Source organism: Camelus ferus, chromosome 9 (assembly GCF_009834535.1).
Source record: "Camelus ferus isolate YT-003-E chromosome 9, BCGSAC_Cfer_1.0, whole genome shotgun sequence".
Taxonomy (NCBI): Eukaryota; Metazoa; Chordata; class Mammalia; order Artiodactyla; family Camelidae; genus Camelus; species Camelus ferus.
The window spans coordinates 8,928,594-8,946,329 of NC_045704.1; the positions used below are offsets into that span (position 1 = coordinate 8,928,594).

At 48.4% G+C, this 17,736-nt stretch overlaps 1 protein-coding gene across 11 annotated transcripts in view; it reads left to right on the plus strand.

Moving 5' to 3' along the window:
- The window catches only part of NLRP13 (NLR family pyrin domain containing 13), a 76,585-nt gene that overhangs the window by 32,294 nt on the left and 26,555 nt on the right, over positions 1-17,736 (plus strand). For 9 of the 11 annotated variants that reach the window (XR_004322825.1, XM_032487485.1, XM_032487488.1 and 6 more), the window contains 4 exons: positions 6,008-6,371; positions 10,697-10,765; positions 13,824-15,414; positions 17,322-17,489. Coding sequence is in view for 10 of the 11 variants with exons in the window: in XM_032487485.1 (XP_032343376.1) it covers positions 6,008-6,371; positions 10,697-10,765; positions 13,824-15,414; positions 17,322-17,489 (2,192 nt within the window). In the remaining variant the exon portion in view is untranslated. Of the gene's footprint in view, positions 1-1,265; positions 1,332-5,323; positions 5,370-6,007; positions 6,372-10,696; positions 10,766-13,823; positions 15,415-17,321; positions 17,490-17,736 lie in introns of those variants that run through there. The other 2 variants (XM_032487493.1, XM_032487494.1) reach the window with 2 other exon arrangements.

Below are 17,736 nucleotides of genomic sequence, written 5' to 3' on the forward strand. Positions count from 1 at the left end.
CTTTTTTTCAAAATTCAGGATAACACTACTTACTTCAAGAAATGCAGTGAACTATGCTAAGTGCCTGCTTAGCACATGGGCTGTCAGCCAGTGACCACTCAGGGAGTAAAGACAACTAGGAATTTCAGTTTTTTTGAGGAACCCCCATACTGTTTTCCATAGTGGCTGCACCCACTTACATTCCCACCAAACAGTGCACTTGGATTCTGTTTTCTCCCACGCCTGCACACTTGTCTTTTGGATGCTAGCAATTCTAACAGGCGAGAGGTGGTACCTCACTGTGGTTGTGGTTTGCGTTTCTCCCGTGTTCAGTGATGTTGAGTACCTTTTCATGCACCTGTTGGCCATCTGTGTGTCTTCTTTGGAAAAATAACCTCACTCATATGTGGAATCTAAAAACTAACTCATAGAAAAAGGATCAGACTTATGGTTGTCAGAGGCGTGGGAGACTCACATCCGCTTTGCAGCTTTTAATCTCCTGTTCCTTTCCCATCCTAATGCCTTTCTCTAATTTCTTCCCGGTTGCTAATTTAAATTTAAAATTAGTTACAACTGTCAATGGCCTGGATCCCCAGAGTCTGTTAAGGTGCAGAGTGGGGAAGACCAAGTGCTTTTTTTCTTTCTGCTCTGGGAGATACTTGTAACGGGAAGGAGCCAGGAACTCTACTGCCCTTCAGGGGTGAGTCAAACTAGTTAAAATCGTTAATTAAAATTGCTCATTTAGTCGGCCAGCACCTCCAAGACGATGTTAAGTAGTGGTGGTGTTAAGACGACCGTATCCCGTCCTTGACCTCCGTGTTTCTGCTGGACTGGTTTCACGGGGGGTTTCCTGGCACTGGGAGGGGAAACGGCCATCAGGTGTGGTTGCCTCTGCGACTTTCAGGCCTCGTGGGCTCTTCATCCCGCTCATGTTTCATTGTTCTCCAAGGCCTCTGGGATGGCAGGACAGGTACGCACATAAACGGACTTGGGCCCAAGTGTAAGGCTCCACTCACATCGGGAAGGCGTGGCTTCTGACTGGAAGCCCACCTGCCCCTCCCCGCCCCGCTGGTGATGGCCTGGCCTGCACCTGGGGGCCCGGGGCCTGCACCTGGGGGCGGGGGCCTGCACCTGGGGGCGGGGGCCTGCACCTGGGGGCGGGGCTCAGCCCTGACCCCTCCCGAGCTGCGCTGGAGCGGAAGGGGCGGGGCGCCCAGAGGCAGACCTGATAGGCGGCTGAAGGCCCCGAGGACCAGTCACGGGCTGGGGGAGGGGCGGCCTCGGCTACCTCCTCGAGGCTCCGGGTCTGCTGGCGGCGCCTGGAGGGTTGCCCGGGGTCAGAAGTCTGGTTGGTAAGTGACGCCTCCTTTCTCTGTGGCTCCCGACTTTTCCCTTTTCCTGGCGTCTCTCCCCCTGTTGGATCCTGACGGCATTTTCTTTTCTTTTTTTAAAAAAACAGCTTTATTAAAAAAAGAAGGAACCCCCGCTATTTGTGACGGCGTGGGTGAGGCGGGGGGCGCTATCTTAAGTGAAGTTAGCCGGTCCTGGAAGGAAAGTACTGCGGGGCTCCGCCTGTGTGAGGTCCTGCGGGGGCTCCGACGTGGGGGAGGGGGCGGGACGTGGGGCGGTGCTGCTTCTGACGTGTCCTTAACCGGCACGGGGCGCTGGCACCCCTGGCTTCGCTCGTTTGAAGCTTCCCGCTTCCCAGACCCGGGACGTTCTCCGGGTCTTCGGGAAATTCCAGTCGAAGCTCTCGGTCCTTGGATTCTTTCCCTCCCTGTTTCCCTCCTTTCCACCCCCGCTCCACCGCTCCCTCTGGTGCGTCCTCCAAGCCTCTCGCGCCCTTGCGTGGATTTGCCTGTTGCTCCTTGCACCCGCCGTGGGGCCTCGTGGCCCCCGAGGCTCCCCTCGCTGGCAGCACGCCCAGTACTGAGCTCAGCTGACCCGCAGGACTCGCGGACCCCTCGTGTGGGAATTCACCCGCTCGCCAATGTTTGCTTCTAACCCCTAGATCAACACTGGGGGCGTCCCCCGCTCAGTCTCGGGCGCGCGCACAAGGTGAGCGAGCCGAGGCACCTGGGCCGCGCTGCCAGCTGAGGTCGGACCAACAGGCCCCTGCCCTCTCATTTCGGCTCAGCTCGCATCCCCTGTGCAGGTGCCCCCTTGTGTGTGTGTGTGCTGGTGCCTTGTCTGGCTGCTGCGCTCTTTCGGGCGACACTGCTGTGTGCCAGAACCCCTGGCGCAGCGCTGAAGTGCCGGCGAACGTTCCTGAGCTCACGCGGGCTGAGATGCGCCTCGTGGAGAAACAGGTGCATTAGGTGAACTTCCTTCAGGCGTGAATCGTAGCGCTGTCAGCCGTGAGCTCAGCGGCAGTGGCTCCATGACGCGTGTTAAGAAAGGTGTCTTTAAACAGAGGCACGTGTAAGACAAGGTTGTGTGTCAGTTGGCTGATACAAACGCGATGACCAGAGGCCCAGAGGGACCTAATCCTGTGTTTCCTATAGAAGCCATGGTTCCCTGTTCAGTGATTCAGTGTTCCCGGTGACTTCTAGAAACGCGAGCACTGTGAATAGTGAAAACGGAGAAGTGACTGTACTTACAACAGGAAACGACACACGTTTAATGAACACATCATGTGTGCCTCATGTACCTGGGAATGGAGAATTAAGCAAGCAGATAAAGACTTCTTTTTTGTTCTTAATTAAATTTTTTTTTCTCAGGGGGAGGGAGGCAATTAGGTTTTTTTTTATTGATTTATTTAATGGATGTAACGGGGATTGAACCCAAAGCTTGTGCATGCTAAGCACATGCTCTACCACTGAGCTATACCCTCCCCCAGTTAAAGACTTCTTAAACTTGCATCTTCATGGCCAACATGTAAGCTCGTGAGATCTGCTCATTCAAGTCTGTGTCACCGGTTCCTAGTGTAGCTCTGAGGAGATAATGTAAAAACGTGGTGATTATAGTTGATAACTTAACTGACATTTGCCAAGAGAGTAGAACTTTAATATTCTCAACAAAAAAAAAAGTGTGTGAATACATATATATCACATGTAGTGATGGATGTGTTAATTGGCTAGATGGGGAGAACCCTTTCACAATGTGTGTGTGTATATTCACCATGTATATGTATAAAGTCACCATGAGGTATGCTTTAAATATCTAACAATTTTATTGTTAGTTATACCTCAGTAAAATTTTTTAAAGGGGGAGGAGGAAAATCCTTTTTTCGTTTATAAGAGTAAGATTTAAAATGAAAAAATTTTTGATTTGTGTTTGCTCTCACAATGGCTGAATGTGTTAAAAAATTTTTTTCATTGGAGGTACTGGGGATTGAACCCAGGACCTTGTGCATGCTAAGTGTGTGCTCTGCCACTGGGCTGCACCCTGCCCCAACCCCAGCTTAATGTGTTTTATGTGTACACCTGTGTACCATCTCCATGTTCAAGAGACAGAGTATTTCTGGTACCCTAGAATGCCTCTAAATGCCCTTTCCGGGCTCCCCCAGAGCAGAGCACTATTCTCAACTTTATCGTGGTGAGTTTGTTTTTGCCTGTTTTTTGAACTTTATATGAAGATATTATGCAGTGGGTACCTTTTGTTGTCTTTTCTCTTCTGCTCAACATAATTGTGAGGTTGATCCAGGCTGTTGCATGGATGTTGTTTGTTTATTTCTCTGTAGAATTCCACTGTGTGTGTGTAATACATTCTCTTCAGTGGACATTTGGGTTGTTCCGAATGTTTGATTATCACTGACTAGAGCTGCTGTGAACACTCTTGTACGTGGCTTCCGGTGGTTTTTTGTGGGGGAATAAGCTGGGAATGGAACTGAAGGATATATGTGCATGTGTGCTGCAAGCAGTTTTACAAAGTGGATGCATCTTTTTCACTCTCCCACAGTGATGTAGAGCATTCCAGTAACTGCACATCTTCGACAACACTTGGTGATGTCATGTCAGCCCTTATCGTTTTAGCCACTCCAGATGGGGTGTAATATTACTTCACTGTGGTTTTAACAGAAAATTCCTGATTCATGCTTATCAGTCATTTAGTGAACGTCATTTGTGAAGTTCTTGTTGAAATCTTCTGACCACTTACTAAATATTTTTTTTTGTGGTTGTTGGGTATAGAGTTTTATCTCTGTATCTCTATTTTTAATCAGTTAGGTCAGGTTGACTAATGATGTGATTCAAATAATCTATCTCCTTTTTTTTCCTGCTTGTTCTGTTTGTTATTGAGATGCGTGTTTAAATCTCCAGTTATCGTTTTAGTTCTATTTTTGCTTCATATATTTATTTATTTTTATTTTTATTATTTTTTGCTTCATATATTTAAAAGCTATACTATTTGATACACAGAATTTTAGAGTTGCTATATCTTCCTGCTGGACTGATCCTATTATAAAATGTGCTCTATATTGAGTCATAATTTTGCCTTAAAACCTACTCAGATGGTGGCATAGCTACACAGTTTCCCTTTCCTGGTGAGGGTGTGCATGCTGCATTTTTTCCTGATTATTTTCCTTGAAATGGTCCATGCTCTGGTACTTGAAGTGCACCTTTAAAATTTTTAATTGAGTTTGACAGATAGTCTTTAGTGTTTAGCTCACTTATGTTTATATACTTGCTGACACATTTGGGATTTAGTGTATTATCTTGCTATTTGTTTTCCAACATCTGCTTTCTGTTCTTCCTTATCATTTTTTGAATAACCTAAATATTCACTATTCATTTTTTCTTTGTTATTCATATATATATATAAGTATAATCAGTTTACAATGTGGTGTCAATTTCTGGTGTACAGCACATTGCTTCAGTCATACAGGAACATACATACATTCATTTTCATATTCTTTTTCACCATAAGTTACTACAATATATTGAATATAGTCCCCTGTGCTATACAGTATAAACTTATTGTTTATCTATTTTATATATATTAGTTAGTATTTGTAAATCTAGAACTCCCAGTGTATCCCTTCCCACCCACTTCCCCTCCAGTAATCATGTTTGTTTCTACATCTGTGAGTCTATTTCTGTTTCATAAATAAGTTTGTCTTTTTTTTTTTTTTTGAGATGCCACATATAAGTGATGTATGGTATTTTTCTTTCTATTTCTGGCTTACTTCACTTAGAATGACAATCTCCAGGTCCACCCATGTTGCAGCAAATGGCATTATTTTATTATTTTTTATGGCCGAGTAGTATTCCATTGTATAAATATACAACAGGTTTTATCCTTTATCCAGTCACCTGTCAATGGACATTTAGGTTGCTTCCATGTCTTGGCTATTGTAAATAGTGCTGCTATGAACATTGGGGTGCGTGTATCTTTTTAAATTAAGGTTCCCTCTGGATATATGCCCAGGAGTGGGATTGCTGGATCATATGGTAAGTCTATTTTTAGTCTTTTGAGGAGTCTCCATACTGTTTACCATAATGGCCAAACTCCATTCCCACAAACAGTGTAGGATGGTTCCCTTTTCTCCACACCCTCTCCATCATTTATTGTTCATGGACTTTTGAATGATGGCCATTCTGACTGGTGTGAGGTGATACCTCGTGGTTTTGATTTGCATTTCTCTGGTAATTAGCAATATTGAGCATTTTTTTCATGTGCCTATTGGCCGTTTGTATGTTGGAGAATTGCTTGTTTAGGTCTTCTGCCCATTTTTGGATCGGGTTGTTTGATTTTTTTGTTGTTAAGTTGTAAGCGCTGTTTTATATACTCGGGAAATTAAGCCCTTGTCAGTCTCGTCATTTGCATATATTTTCTCCCAGTCTGTGGGTGGTGGTTTTGTTTTGCTTATGGTTTCCTTTGCTGTGCAGAAACTTCTAAGTTTGTCTGGTGCTGTGCTAGGCACTGATGGTCCAGCCAAGGTCTGTTCAGAGGGAGTTGACATTCTTGTGGAAGAGAGAGAAATAAGCATTCAAACAGGGAGCAGGAGGTGGTGGGCGGGGAAAGCAGTACGTGGGTGGAGGAGATGTGCCATGGTTCCCCGTCTTGACTGGCAATTTGTTTTCTGCAGGTGCTCTTGATTTTGTGGCCTAAGTGCTCTTGTGTGAAGCGGAAACCTTGCATGTTGGGCCCGATGAGTTCTTCTGGTAGCATCTCCGTACACGATGGTTCCTATGAGAAGCTTCTGTCTTGCCTAATGGGCCTGGATCAGTATCAGCTGGAGGAATTCAAACTTGGCCTCCAGGCCCCGCAGCTGCTGCTTGAGAACTCCCGGCCGATCCCCTGGGCGAGCCTGAAAGCCGCCGGTCCTGCTGATCTGCTGTGCCTGTTGAGTGAGTACTTAACAGCGAGGCAGATATGGGACGTGACCCTCCACATCTTCGAGAACATGCAGCTGACTTCACTCTGCAAGGAAATGAGAGCAAAGACGAATGGTGAGTGGGTCTGTGAGATGGACGGCTGCCCGGTGCTCACGGAGCAGGGAGGTTGCACTGGATTTTTATGGGGTCGTTCCAAATTGCTGGTCTCCCCCTAAGAAAAAGTCTCTGTGGTGGGTTGTGCAAGTTCAAAGGCATAAAGGCTATGAAGGTTTGGAGCTGTTCCGTGGCAGGGATGCGATCAGAAGTAAGGAGAGGGAGCTGAAGGATGCGTGTTCAGTTCCGTTGCCAGGCTGCTTTTAAAAATACGAATTTGTTCCAATGCAGTGGTTGCATCGGGGCATGATTGGGGGACAACAGGAATTTCATGTTTGTTAGTGCATTTCTCCCCCTTGGAGAAACACTAGGTAAATGCAACAACCACCACCACCACCACCACAACAACCACCACCACCACAACCAGCCACAACCACCACAACCACCACCACAACCACACCACAACCACAACCAGCACCACAACCACCACAACCAGCACAACCACCACAACTACCACCACAACCACCACCACCACCACCACCACCACAACCACAACTACCACAACAAAACACGACACACAACAAAACACGACACCACAACAAAACACGACACCACAACAAAACAAAACAACACCACAGCACAACAAAACAACAAAACAAAAACCCCAAAGCAACAAAACACAAGCCCATGCCGAGCTGTGCTATTTCTTTCTTTGTGGAAGCCCTGCAGTATTTATTTGCTGTGCTAGTGATGTTTCGTAGCTCGCCAGCAAGTGTGAAGTCCTGCTGCCGTTTTAATTGTTTCTATCTTTTGCAAATGTGCCATAGACCCCAGTTTGCTATAAAAAAAAACCCGCGTGGCTTTTACTGCGCAGTGCCACCTACAGCAGCGAGTTTCAGGGACGCGCGCGCCGCTGTACGGCAGGGCGGCCGCCTCTGAGGCCTGCGGAAAACAGCCCGAGCTTCGGCTGCTGCCGGTTGCGCGCCGGGCACCGGTGCTGCCGCTTTCTGCGCGTTGGTGCTTATTCACGCTCCCCTGAGAAGGAGGTTCTGTCGTTGCTGCTTCACAGACGAGGAAACTGGGGTGCAGAGCACAAGGAAGTTGCCCGAGCTCGCAGAGCTGGGGTGTGAACCCCAGCGGCAGGTTTCCGAGGCTCTGTGCTTGGCTGCGTGTTTCCTCCCCTGTCCCCCCAGCTGAGGGCGTGCGTCTGAGGAGTAGGGGTGGGCGCCGGCGGCATGCAGTCTTCCCCGTCAGAGCTTTGGGCGTTGGAGGTGCTGAGACGTGGAAACTCAGGTTTTGTGCGTCTTCCTGGGGCAGGAGGAGGGGACGGGGACTCCATTTCCCTGCATCTCCCCTCTTTTCCTCCTCCCCGCCCTCCCCTTCACAAATCCCTCGCATACCCTTGTCTGCACCAGGCGGATGTTGAGCAGAGAGCCAGGCAGTGGGATCGAGAACCCTTAAATCCTGTTTCTTTTTAAGTTTTTAATTTTTAAGGAAGTATAGTTGATTTAAAATGTTGTTAGTCTCAGGTGTACACAGTAGTGATTCTGGTACACACACACAGACACACACACACACATACACATATATTGTTTTCCACTATAGGCTATTACAACATACTGAATATAGCTCCCTGTGCTGTACGGTAGGACCTTGTTGTTTACCTATTTTACATATGGTAGTTTGTATCTGTTAATCCCAGACTCCTAATTTATCCCTCCCCCGGTCCTTTCCCGTTTGGCAACCATAAGTTTCTTTTCTATGTCTATGAGTCTGTTCTATAAATTCATCTGTGCCATTTTTTACATTCCATATATGTGATATTGTGTGGTACTTGTCTTTGACTTACTTCACTTAGTATGACAATCTCCAGGTCCTTCCGTGTTGCTGCAAATGGCATTATTTCATTCTTTTTCATGGCTGAGTAGTATTCCATTGCATTCTCTCTTTTTGAAAACGGAGCTAGCTGTACCTACCCCTGAGTTTCAAGGGTGAAATGCTTAGAAGACACAGAATATATTCTCAATCACTTGTTCATCTTTGGGGTAGATTTTTTCCTAACAGTATCACCTTTCCTGGTGGTTTCCAGATGCTGGTTTGAGGATGGCAGACGGACAGTATCAGAGCTGCGAGGGTCTTTACCATCTCAGTGACACACTCCACCCCGCCAAGACTAATTCATCCAGTTCAGGTTGGGTGGCTCTTCAGTTCAACAGGCTTCCACAGATGGCCAAAGGAAACTGAGAACTGGGATATTTTTAAAGAAATTGGACTTCAACTCCAGGCTGTTTATTTGGAACAGCCCAGCTCTCCTGGCAGGGGGTCCCAGCTTGACCTAGAATCTTCAGTTTAGTGTGTCAAGATACAGGTTGGGGCACTTAATCTGGGCAGTAATGCTATAACTTGGGAGGCCCACACTAGTGGGATTGTTTGCAACAAAGGAATGCCACTTGTCATGTCCTTGGCTTCCAGATAAATGGAGCCGGTGACAAGGGACAGCCTTAGCCTTCTGGGCTACACCTGGGAAAAGATCCCCATCCCAGTGCCCAGATGCCAGGATGGCTGGCCTCGCCCGGGGTAGATTCTGTACCCCGGATGGGCTCCAGACACTCGGGACTCCTGGCCAAGGCCACGGTGGGTGGAGGACGATGGGTTCTTGTTCTTCAGAGAAACACGGCGGGTGAGGAGGAAGCCCAGGACCCAGCTCGCCACCCAGATCGAGTCCTGTAAACCTGGACAAGCCATGGAACTGTAAATATTAGAGCCGTAGCTCCTTGATTTTTAAAATTGAGTTGTAGGTGATTTATAATGTATTCGTTTCAGGGGCACAGCACAGTGACGCAGTGTTTTTGCAGATGATACTACATTAAAAGTCATTACAAGGTGAATGGCTACAATCTCCGGTGCTGTACAGTATTCTCTTGTTGTGTATCTGTTTTATACATAGTAGTTTGTAGCTCTTAATCCCTTACCCCTAGCTTGCCCCTCCCCTCTCCCCTTGGGTAACTGCTAGTTTGTTTTCTGTATCTGAGTCTGGGTCTGTTTGGCATATACATTCATTTGTATTATTTTTTATATCCCACATGTGAGTGATATCATACACTATTTGTCTTTCTCTGTTTGGATTACTTTACTAAGAATATTCTCTAGGTCCAGCCATGTTGCTGCAAATGGCAGCATTTCATTCTTTTTTTGTTAAGCATTTTTTAAACTGAAGTATAGTTACTTTACAGTACTGTGTTAGTTTCAAGGGTACAGTAAAGCGATTCAGTTATACATCTACATATATCTATTTTCAGATTATTTTCCACTATAGGTTATTACAAGATATTGAAAAAATTCCTTGTGCTATGGGAGCTTACTCTTTTTTATGGCTGAGTAATATTCCACGGTGTATACATATGTGTGTGTGTGTATGTTGCTTCTTTATCCATTCTTTGATCCAATCTCCTTTATATTTTGGAGCATTTGACAATTTAATTTTTTTATTGAGGTATAGTTGGTGTACCATATTACATAAGTTTCAGGCATACAACATATTGACTCACAATTTTTAAAGTTTATATTCTGTTTATAGTTATAAAATAAGCCATATCTCCTTTAGATTCAAATCCCTTTGGGGGCATTAGCTCATAGCAGCTGGGTGTACAAGACAGTGGATTAGGAGTTACTGCTGTGTGAGTGAGACGTGGAAGTGGTCTCTTTGCTTGTGAGGAACAGGAAGTTCAGAGTGGTCATGTGAAACACACAGAGGGGCTTGGGTTAGAACCCATCCTTGCTGCTTTGCTTCCTATGGCATTTTATTTCCCAAATATTAGAGTGGCTTCTGTGTGCTGGGAATTGTTCTGTTTGGTGGGGATACATCAGTCAACACACACAGGTCAGCTATCTGTCCCCCACGCCAGAGGAGGGAGACAGGCAGTGGACATGAGAAGTAAGTACCTTGTATGGTGTGGCAGAGGGTGACAGGTGCAATGGAGAGGAGACGGTGGGTGGATGCGGGCTGCCCAAGGGACAAGGTGCTGTTGAGGGGCTAAGACTTGAGCAAAGACTCGGAGGTGAGGGAGTGCGCCAAGCGGGTATCTGGGGAAAGAGCTTTCCAGACCAGGGGCTGGCTGGATCCGGGGTCCCGAGGAGGGGAGGGGCTTTTAATAATGCGCTTTGGTCTCTGCGAAGAAGCATGTTTCCAAGCAGTTGGGTTGATGACGCGTGAGGCTATGATTCCAACGGTCTCTTTGATTCCCCCCCTTCAGAGAAATAGCGGGTTTTACTGAGGATATCCATCTCTGTGAGCCTGTTTTCAGCCTGGAATGTCTCACCAACCCACCGTCACTGTTTTGTTTCAGAGTTCACACAGGCGCAGGAGCCCCACAATGCAGACCAGGAAAGACCAGGGACGCCAGGAGAAGAAGCAGGTTTGGACGCTGCTTTATGCTGCTCCCAGGCTTGTGTTTCACCGGGTTTGCACGTGCCGCCGCCTCTGAAATTGTCCTCAGTTTGTAGTTGGCCAGAAACGGCACCTGCTTCCGGTGCTGCTTGTTGGGCCCCGCACGCTGGCCGCTCTCTGGCTCCCCTCTGAGGTCTCAGATACCAGTGTCTGTTTCTGGACTTGGTGTTGCATTAATAGGTAGCTGTATTAAAGTTTTTTTTTTACCTTTCTATATGATTTTTAAAAGTTACTTTCTATTTAGTTATGACAGAATACTGGCTCTGTTCCTTGTGTGGTGCACTACATCCTGGTACCCTGTCTTACAAGCCATAGTTCAGAGCGGCCGTGTGAAACATACCGAGGGGCTGGGTCAGAGCCAGTCCTTGCTGCTTGGCCCCCGAGGGCCCTGCCACTGCTAACTGGTGGCTTGTTCTCTGTGAGTCTCCTTGTTCTTTGTTATGTTCCCTATTTTGTTTGTCGTATTTTTTAGGTTCCACATATAAGTGATATCATGCAGTATTGTAATGCCCTCTAAGTACACCCGTGTTGCTGCCCATGGCAAATATTTCATTCTTTTTCATGGCTGAATAGTATTCTATCGTGTGTGCATGTAGGTGCGTGCGCGTATCTCACCACATCTTAATCCATTTGTGTGTTGATGGACACTTCATGTCTTGGCTATTATAAATAGTGCTGGGTAGCTGTATTTTTTGTACCCTGGGGACTTTTCACATGGACAGAGCAATGTATTCAGAGATGGAACAACTTTAGTTTTATCAAAGAAGTGGCCATACTTGTGTGTAATCCAGAAAGAAACCCAGAAAACACAAAACTTAAAATGGAAGGCATCCATCCTTTGCCCAGGCCTGGAGTTCTGTTCTGTGGAGTCAACCACATGCCAGGCGTAGCTGCCACTCTGGCTGTTTGTTTCTGTGCTCAGAAATGACCCACATACACTGCCAGTCCTTAGGTTTCCAGTTAATTATCTGCCGACTCCTCATCGCGGCGGGCGAGTATCTCTCCTTCTGTCCTGCACTTGTTTGAAAGAACAGGTGTTCAGTGTCACGTGGGTGCGAGTCAGTGCTGAGCCACGCGGTAACTCAGGCTCACAGTGCTCAGTTTTTAGGACTGCTGCGTGAACTGCCACAGACCGGGCAGCTTGAACGGTAGACGCTGACCCTCTCATGGTGCTGGAGGTGGGAGCCTGGAGCCACGGTGTCGGCAGGGCCGAGCTTCCTCCGGGGGCTTGGCGGGAGAAGCCGCCCTGTCTCCCAGCTCCCTGGGGCTCCTGGCATTCCTGGGCCTGGGGCGCCTGCCTCCGTGGGCACGTGGCCTCCTTTTGTCCCAGAAGTCTCTGCCTCTCTCTTGTGACAGTACATCTGAGTGCGTTTGGGGCAATGCAGGGCAGTGAGGTTCTGGGGACTCGGACGTGGACATGCCGTTTTTTGGGGTCACTATTGAATCCACTACACATGCCTTTTTGCGGAAACTGTTTCCTATTTTTGTTTGAGTTAATAATCGCTTTTTTTCTGGTTTAGCTTCCTGTGCCATTATCATTACAGCACCTCAGAGTTCTCCGGGATGTGTAACACCATCAGATGTGTCAAGGAATCCGTCAGCTCCCCTGTCATTATCTCTAGACAATTTCCAGAAGCCCCACGTCCTTCTCCAGTCTCTGTCAGCTGCCACGTAGCTGCCATCCTGGGACTTCATTTGACCTTGAATTCCATTTTCTCTTCTGGAACGTTGCCTCCCCCTTTCCCCTGTGGAACCACGCCCACCTGTCTGACCACTGTCTCAGGGGACCCATTCCATAGCAGCTTATTGACAAAGGTCCATTTGAGATGGTATTTTTGAGAGCTTGCCTGGTGGAAGCTTTGTCCAGTGCGCCTTTTTTTTGAATGGTTTAGGTGTAATTTTTAAGGTTAAGAGTCATTCTTCCTCAGTGTCTCTGGTGTCCCAGTGTCCTGCAGTGTACAGTGTAGATAAATGTGACGCCTTTTAGATTTCTACACTGTTGTTACCTGTCTTTTGCACTATGGAAGCTTTTGGGGTCCTCCACCCCTGCGTTCTGAGATACTGCGGTGTGGCTGGGTTTTAGGACTTACTCCCTCAACTGGGTCGGGTACTAAGTAGGACCTTTAAATTAAATGCATCCTCCATCTGTGTGTCTTCTTTGGAGAAATGTCTGTTTAGGTCTTCTGCCCACTTTTGGATTGGGCTGTTTGTTTCCTTGTTGCTGAGTTGTATGAGCTGTTTGTGTATTCTGGAAATTAAGCCCTTGTCAGTTGCATTGTTTGCAAATATTTTCTCCCAGTCCTTATGTTGTTGTTTTGTTCTGCTTATGGTTTCTTTTACTTTGCAAAGCAGCAGGAAGGTTTGGGGGGGCGGAGAGTGGGGAGAGAGAGAATAATTTGTTGTTGTTTTATTATCGATGGGTTTGTTCGACTAAACGCTTCACCTAGATGACAGGTGTGGCTCCCTACCTCCGTCTGCTTGGTTTTCTTCTTGGTTTCCATTGCCCAAAGGCCAGTGACCTCAACAGATGTAAACTAGCATCCCTTGGCCTTCAGAGCAAAGGTGCCTGTGATCGAGCCCCTCCTGTGCAGTTGAGCTCGTCTGCCACCAGGCTGTGCGGGCACCATGCTCTAGAACGTCTCACTGCTGCCTCAGCGAGTTCTCTAGCTGGTCCCCCTGCCCGACAGCATCTCCTTCTGTATCTTGGACTGGCTGCTTCTCATGATTAAGGTGTCAGCTCTTAGGCAGGAGCCTCTGTTCATCCCTTCCTCCTCTTAAGGTCATTCTCAATCTATCTTGTGTCCATCTCAGGTCTTTTATTCTTGCCTGTCATCAAACTGTTTTGCTAACTTTTGATGCGTCCCCTCTCCCCCCGCCACCCCCACAATCCCCAGAGAAAGACCCCGAAGGCATGTTGTCTGCCTTTGTTCAGGGCTTTACGAGGGAACTCCATCATTGAATCAGTCCTAATGTCGAGACTCATTCTGACCGTTGTCCTGCCCTGTCGCGCCTCCCTTCTGTTCCAGCCCACAGGAGGAGGTACAGAGAGAGGATGAAGGCTAAAATACTGGCGATGTGGGACAGTGTCTCCTGGCCTGAAGACCATATATATCTCTGCAACGTGACGGCGAAGGAGCACGAAGAACTTAGGAGGCTGCTGGGCCCTAACCGGGCTGGAGCCCAGCCCCGGACGATCGTCCTGGAGGGCGGCGCCGGGGTTGGGAAGAGCACACTGGCGATGAAGGCCGTGCTGCACTGGGCAGAGGGCGTCCTCTTTCAGGACAGGTTCTCCTATGTTTTCTTTATCAGCTGCCATAAAGTGAAGGAGATGGCGGACACCACCCTTGCTGGCTTGCTTTCCCAGGACTGGCCTGACTCTCAGGCCCCCACTGAAGAGTTCATGGGTCATCCCGAGAGGCTCCTGTTTGTCATTGATGGCTTTGAAGAGATGGTTTTGTCCCCCGACTTGGACAACAGCCCACCATGTTCAGACTGGTACCGGCAGCTCCCAGTGGCCAGAATCCTCCTCCACTTGTTGAAGAAAGAGTTGGCGCCCACGGCTACCCTACTGGTAACAGCCAGAGACTACGGTAATGGTCGTCTTAAAGGGCTGCTGCTGAATCCATGGTTTGTCTTACTCTCAGGGTTCACAGAAGGAGACCGGGAGGAGTACTTCACCAGGTTCTTCGGTGACTACGACCAAGCCACGAAGATCTTGCGTAAGATAAGAAAAATGGAGTCTCTGTTTCGCTCCTGCTCTGCGCCCCTGGTGTGCTGGGCCGTGTGCTCCTGCCTGAAGCGGCGGATGGTGAGAAGCCCGTATTCCCGGCCGGGCGCCGAGGCCGCCACCAGCCTGTACACGCGCTTCTTCTCCGGCCTGTCTTCCGCGGCAGCGGCGAGCGCGTCAGGGCAGAGCCGGCCGGGGCAGTGGAGGGCCCTCTGCAGCCTCGCTGCACAGGGCATGTGGCTCTCGCACTTCACGTTTCCAAAGGAGGACGTGGAGCGCTGGCACCTGGAGGCCCCTCTCGTCGAGTCTCTCCTGAGGCGGAATATTCTGCGCAAAGTCGGTGACTGTGAGGACTGCGTTGCTTTCACGCACCACAGCTTCCAGGAGTTTCTGGGGGCCGTGTTCTACGTGCTCCGGGGAGCCAGAGGGTCCCTTGGTGGTGGTTCCACGAGGCATCAAGAGATGAGGGCGCTGCTGAGTGACGCCTTCTTGAACACAAACGTCTATTGGAATCAGATGGTTCTCTTTCTCTTTGGTCTTGTAAGGAGAGACCTGGCCAGGGAACTGGAAGACGCTCTGCGTTGTGAAGTGTCTCGCAGGGTGAGGGACGAGCTGCTGGACTGGGCAGAAGACTTAGAGGGGTGCAGTGCAGTCTCCGTCCGTTTTGAGTTCCTGCTGCTTTTCCAGTGCTTACATGAGACGCAGGACGAGGACTTTGTACGGCAGATCTTGAGTCGCCTCCTGGAAGCCGACCTTGACATTCGTGGGAGTCTGCAACTTCGAGTTTCTTCCTTTTGCCTGAAGCACTGTCAGAAGCTGAGTAAGCTGAGGCTTTCTGTCAGCAGTCCCATCCCTCAAACGGAGCTGACTTTTGACCTGGAAACCCCGGGGTGAGTAATCCAGAACCATCCCTCCCCTGACCAGCTTCCCCTCATCTCCACGGGCTCCGCCCAGCTTCTTCCACGAAAAACCGACTCTGCTGTCGGTCGTGGTGTCCTCAGTGGTTGTGACTGCCCAAACATTCTAGATCAGCTCCAGCCTGTGGGAATCCGTCCCTTTGTGGGGTCATACAGGGTTTCCCGGCTCCCTCAGCGGTTCCCCTTGGACCTTGTATCTCAGGCGGTGCCTGCTGGAGGTCTGCACGCCAGGCGTCGCGCCGCGGCCTCTGCCTGCGTCTAGCTGGTGCCCGCGCCTGGATGGAGGGGACCTCTTGTTGTCCTCAGAGACGAGAAGACTGGCTGGTGAAAACACGGTTTTCTTACGTCAGTGTGGCTAGCAAGTGGCCCAGCCTGGACTGGAGCCCAGCTCCTTCAGAGCTCCAGACCTCAAGTAAAACGCTGCGCGCCTCTCCTTTGAGTATCAGTTGGAAGCAGCGTGGGGCCCAGGGTGTCAACAGAATCTTACAGCTTGTTCTTATGAGTTTGTCCCTTTGTCTCCTGGAAGAAGGATCTTGGAAATACTTGAGCCGCTGTCGGTTCCTATCCTCCGACCTTGCCCCATCACTGACACGGCTTCCAGTCTGGGAGGGGACTACTAGAAAAGGCAGACTTCCTCATGGTAGGTTCCAGGAACGTTTTCTGAACATTTCTTGGGACAGGAGTTGCTAAATGTGTTGTCAAATCCTTTCCTGTTTAACCCTCAAACCTGTAAGAAATAACCAGTGCAATTTTGATTGAACAACGTGAAATTTTGAGAGGACTGATTTCTTTGTGTTCACCCAGACTGAAACATGAGTAAGGTGCTCGGTTGGAGGGTCTGGATTAATTAACGTTCAGCATGCGTTTGCTATCGCTCATCCTGGTTTGGAGTCCCTAAAACTTAAATGAGGGCCTTGTTTCCCTGGTGTTCCCTTTTGGGTCACGTGAGCAAGTGCTGTTACTACAGAATGATTCCCCGGGTGGGACCCCGCTTACTACGAGGATTGCTGCTGAGCCCACACCAGTGATCACATCATGCACGGTCACCCTAAGGCTCAAGCGAATTCCAGACCTTCCCTAAAGTTGGCAGAGACCTGATGGTGAGGTTACTTCCTGCTTCTCCGCAGCACAGCGTCTTACTGCTTTCCTCAGGGGTTTTAAACTGTGTCCATCAGCACAGGCAGGGATGCTATATTCATGAATGCACGTGCATGCATACGCCACATACAGACACACACGCGCATACACACGTAAGGCTGCAAACACTCTCACCAGTGCCACAATTCTGGACTTAGAGCAGAACTTTATCACCTTCAGATGCTCTCAGAATGTAGTCTTTGCTTTACTTCCCTCATCTCATCGAGATTTAAAAAATTCATTTCTGACTTTAATGCTCTTTTATTCTTAACATGGAGCGCCTACTACATTAGGGACATTCTACATGATTAGAATTCTAATAATTCTAAGTTCTAAATATTTTCATGAATCTTCTTTAATCTCTGCAAAATCCTACAGGAGTAAGTTTTATTACGCACATTTTGGAGACAGAAAATTGGAGCACAGAGGTTGAACGCTTCTACAAGGGGCTGAGCTCCGAATGCGCCCCAGGTCTGTTTACTTGGAGTTTGAACTTTTAAGGATTATGCCCATGGTCCACCTCACCCCGTGTATGCACTGCCTCTCCTCTGAAGGAGTTGTTGAGGATCGTGGGAATAAAGCATCTGGTACTTTAAGAACTGTAGCTTTTGGGTTACACATTTTCATATTCAGAACTTCACCGAGTGTGTTCTCATCAGGGCCTCTTCTTGCCTCCTGTACATCACCTTCTGGGTGCTGAGTTTCGTTTACTCTCACTGGCCTCCTCTCTCTCCCTCACAAAGGGCAAAGGTGGTCGATTTGAGGACTCGTCAGTGGCAGGATATTTGCTCCGTGCTTCGCAATGGGAACATGCGTGAGCTGGACCTGAGTGACAGCAAGCTTAATGCTTCCTCCATGAAGAGACTCTGTTACGAGCTGAGAAATCCAAGGTGCAGACTCCAGAAGCTGACGTAAGTGTGCGCCTCTCACAGTTTGAAGATGGCCATAGAATAACCAAACATTTTTCTTCTGACTACAGCAGTGGGCATCTATTTGCCAGAAAGTAATCTGGGTTCTCAGGAGAATAAAATGAAGGGACTTGCACCAGTGAAGCTGCTAATTCGGCGAGGTAGATTGAACTTTAAAACATGACAGTCCATTATAAGCGACCTTGACTAGAGGTACCTGCTAATTTTTTCTTCAGAGCCTTGGTGGAGT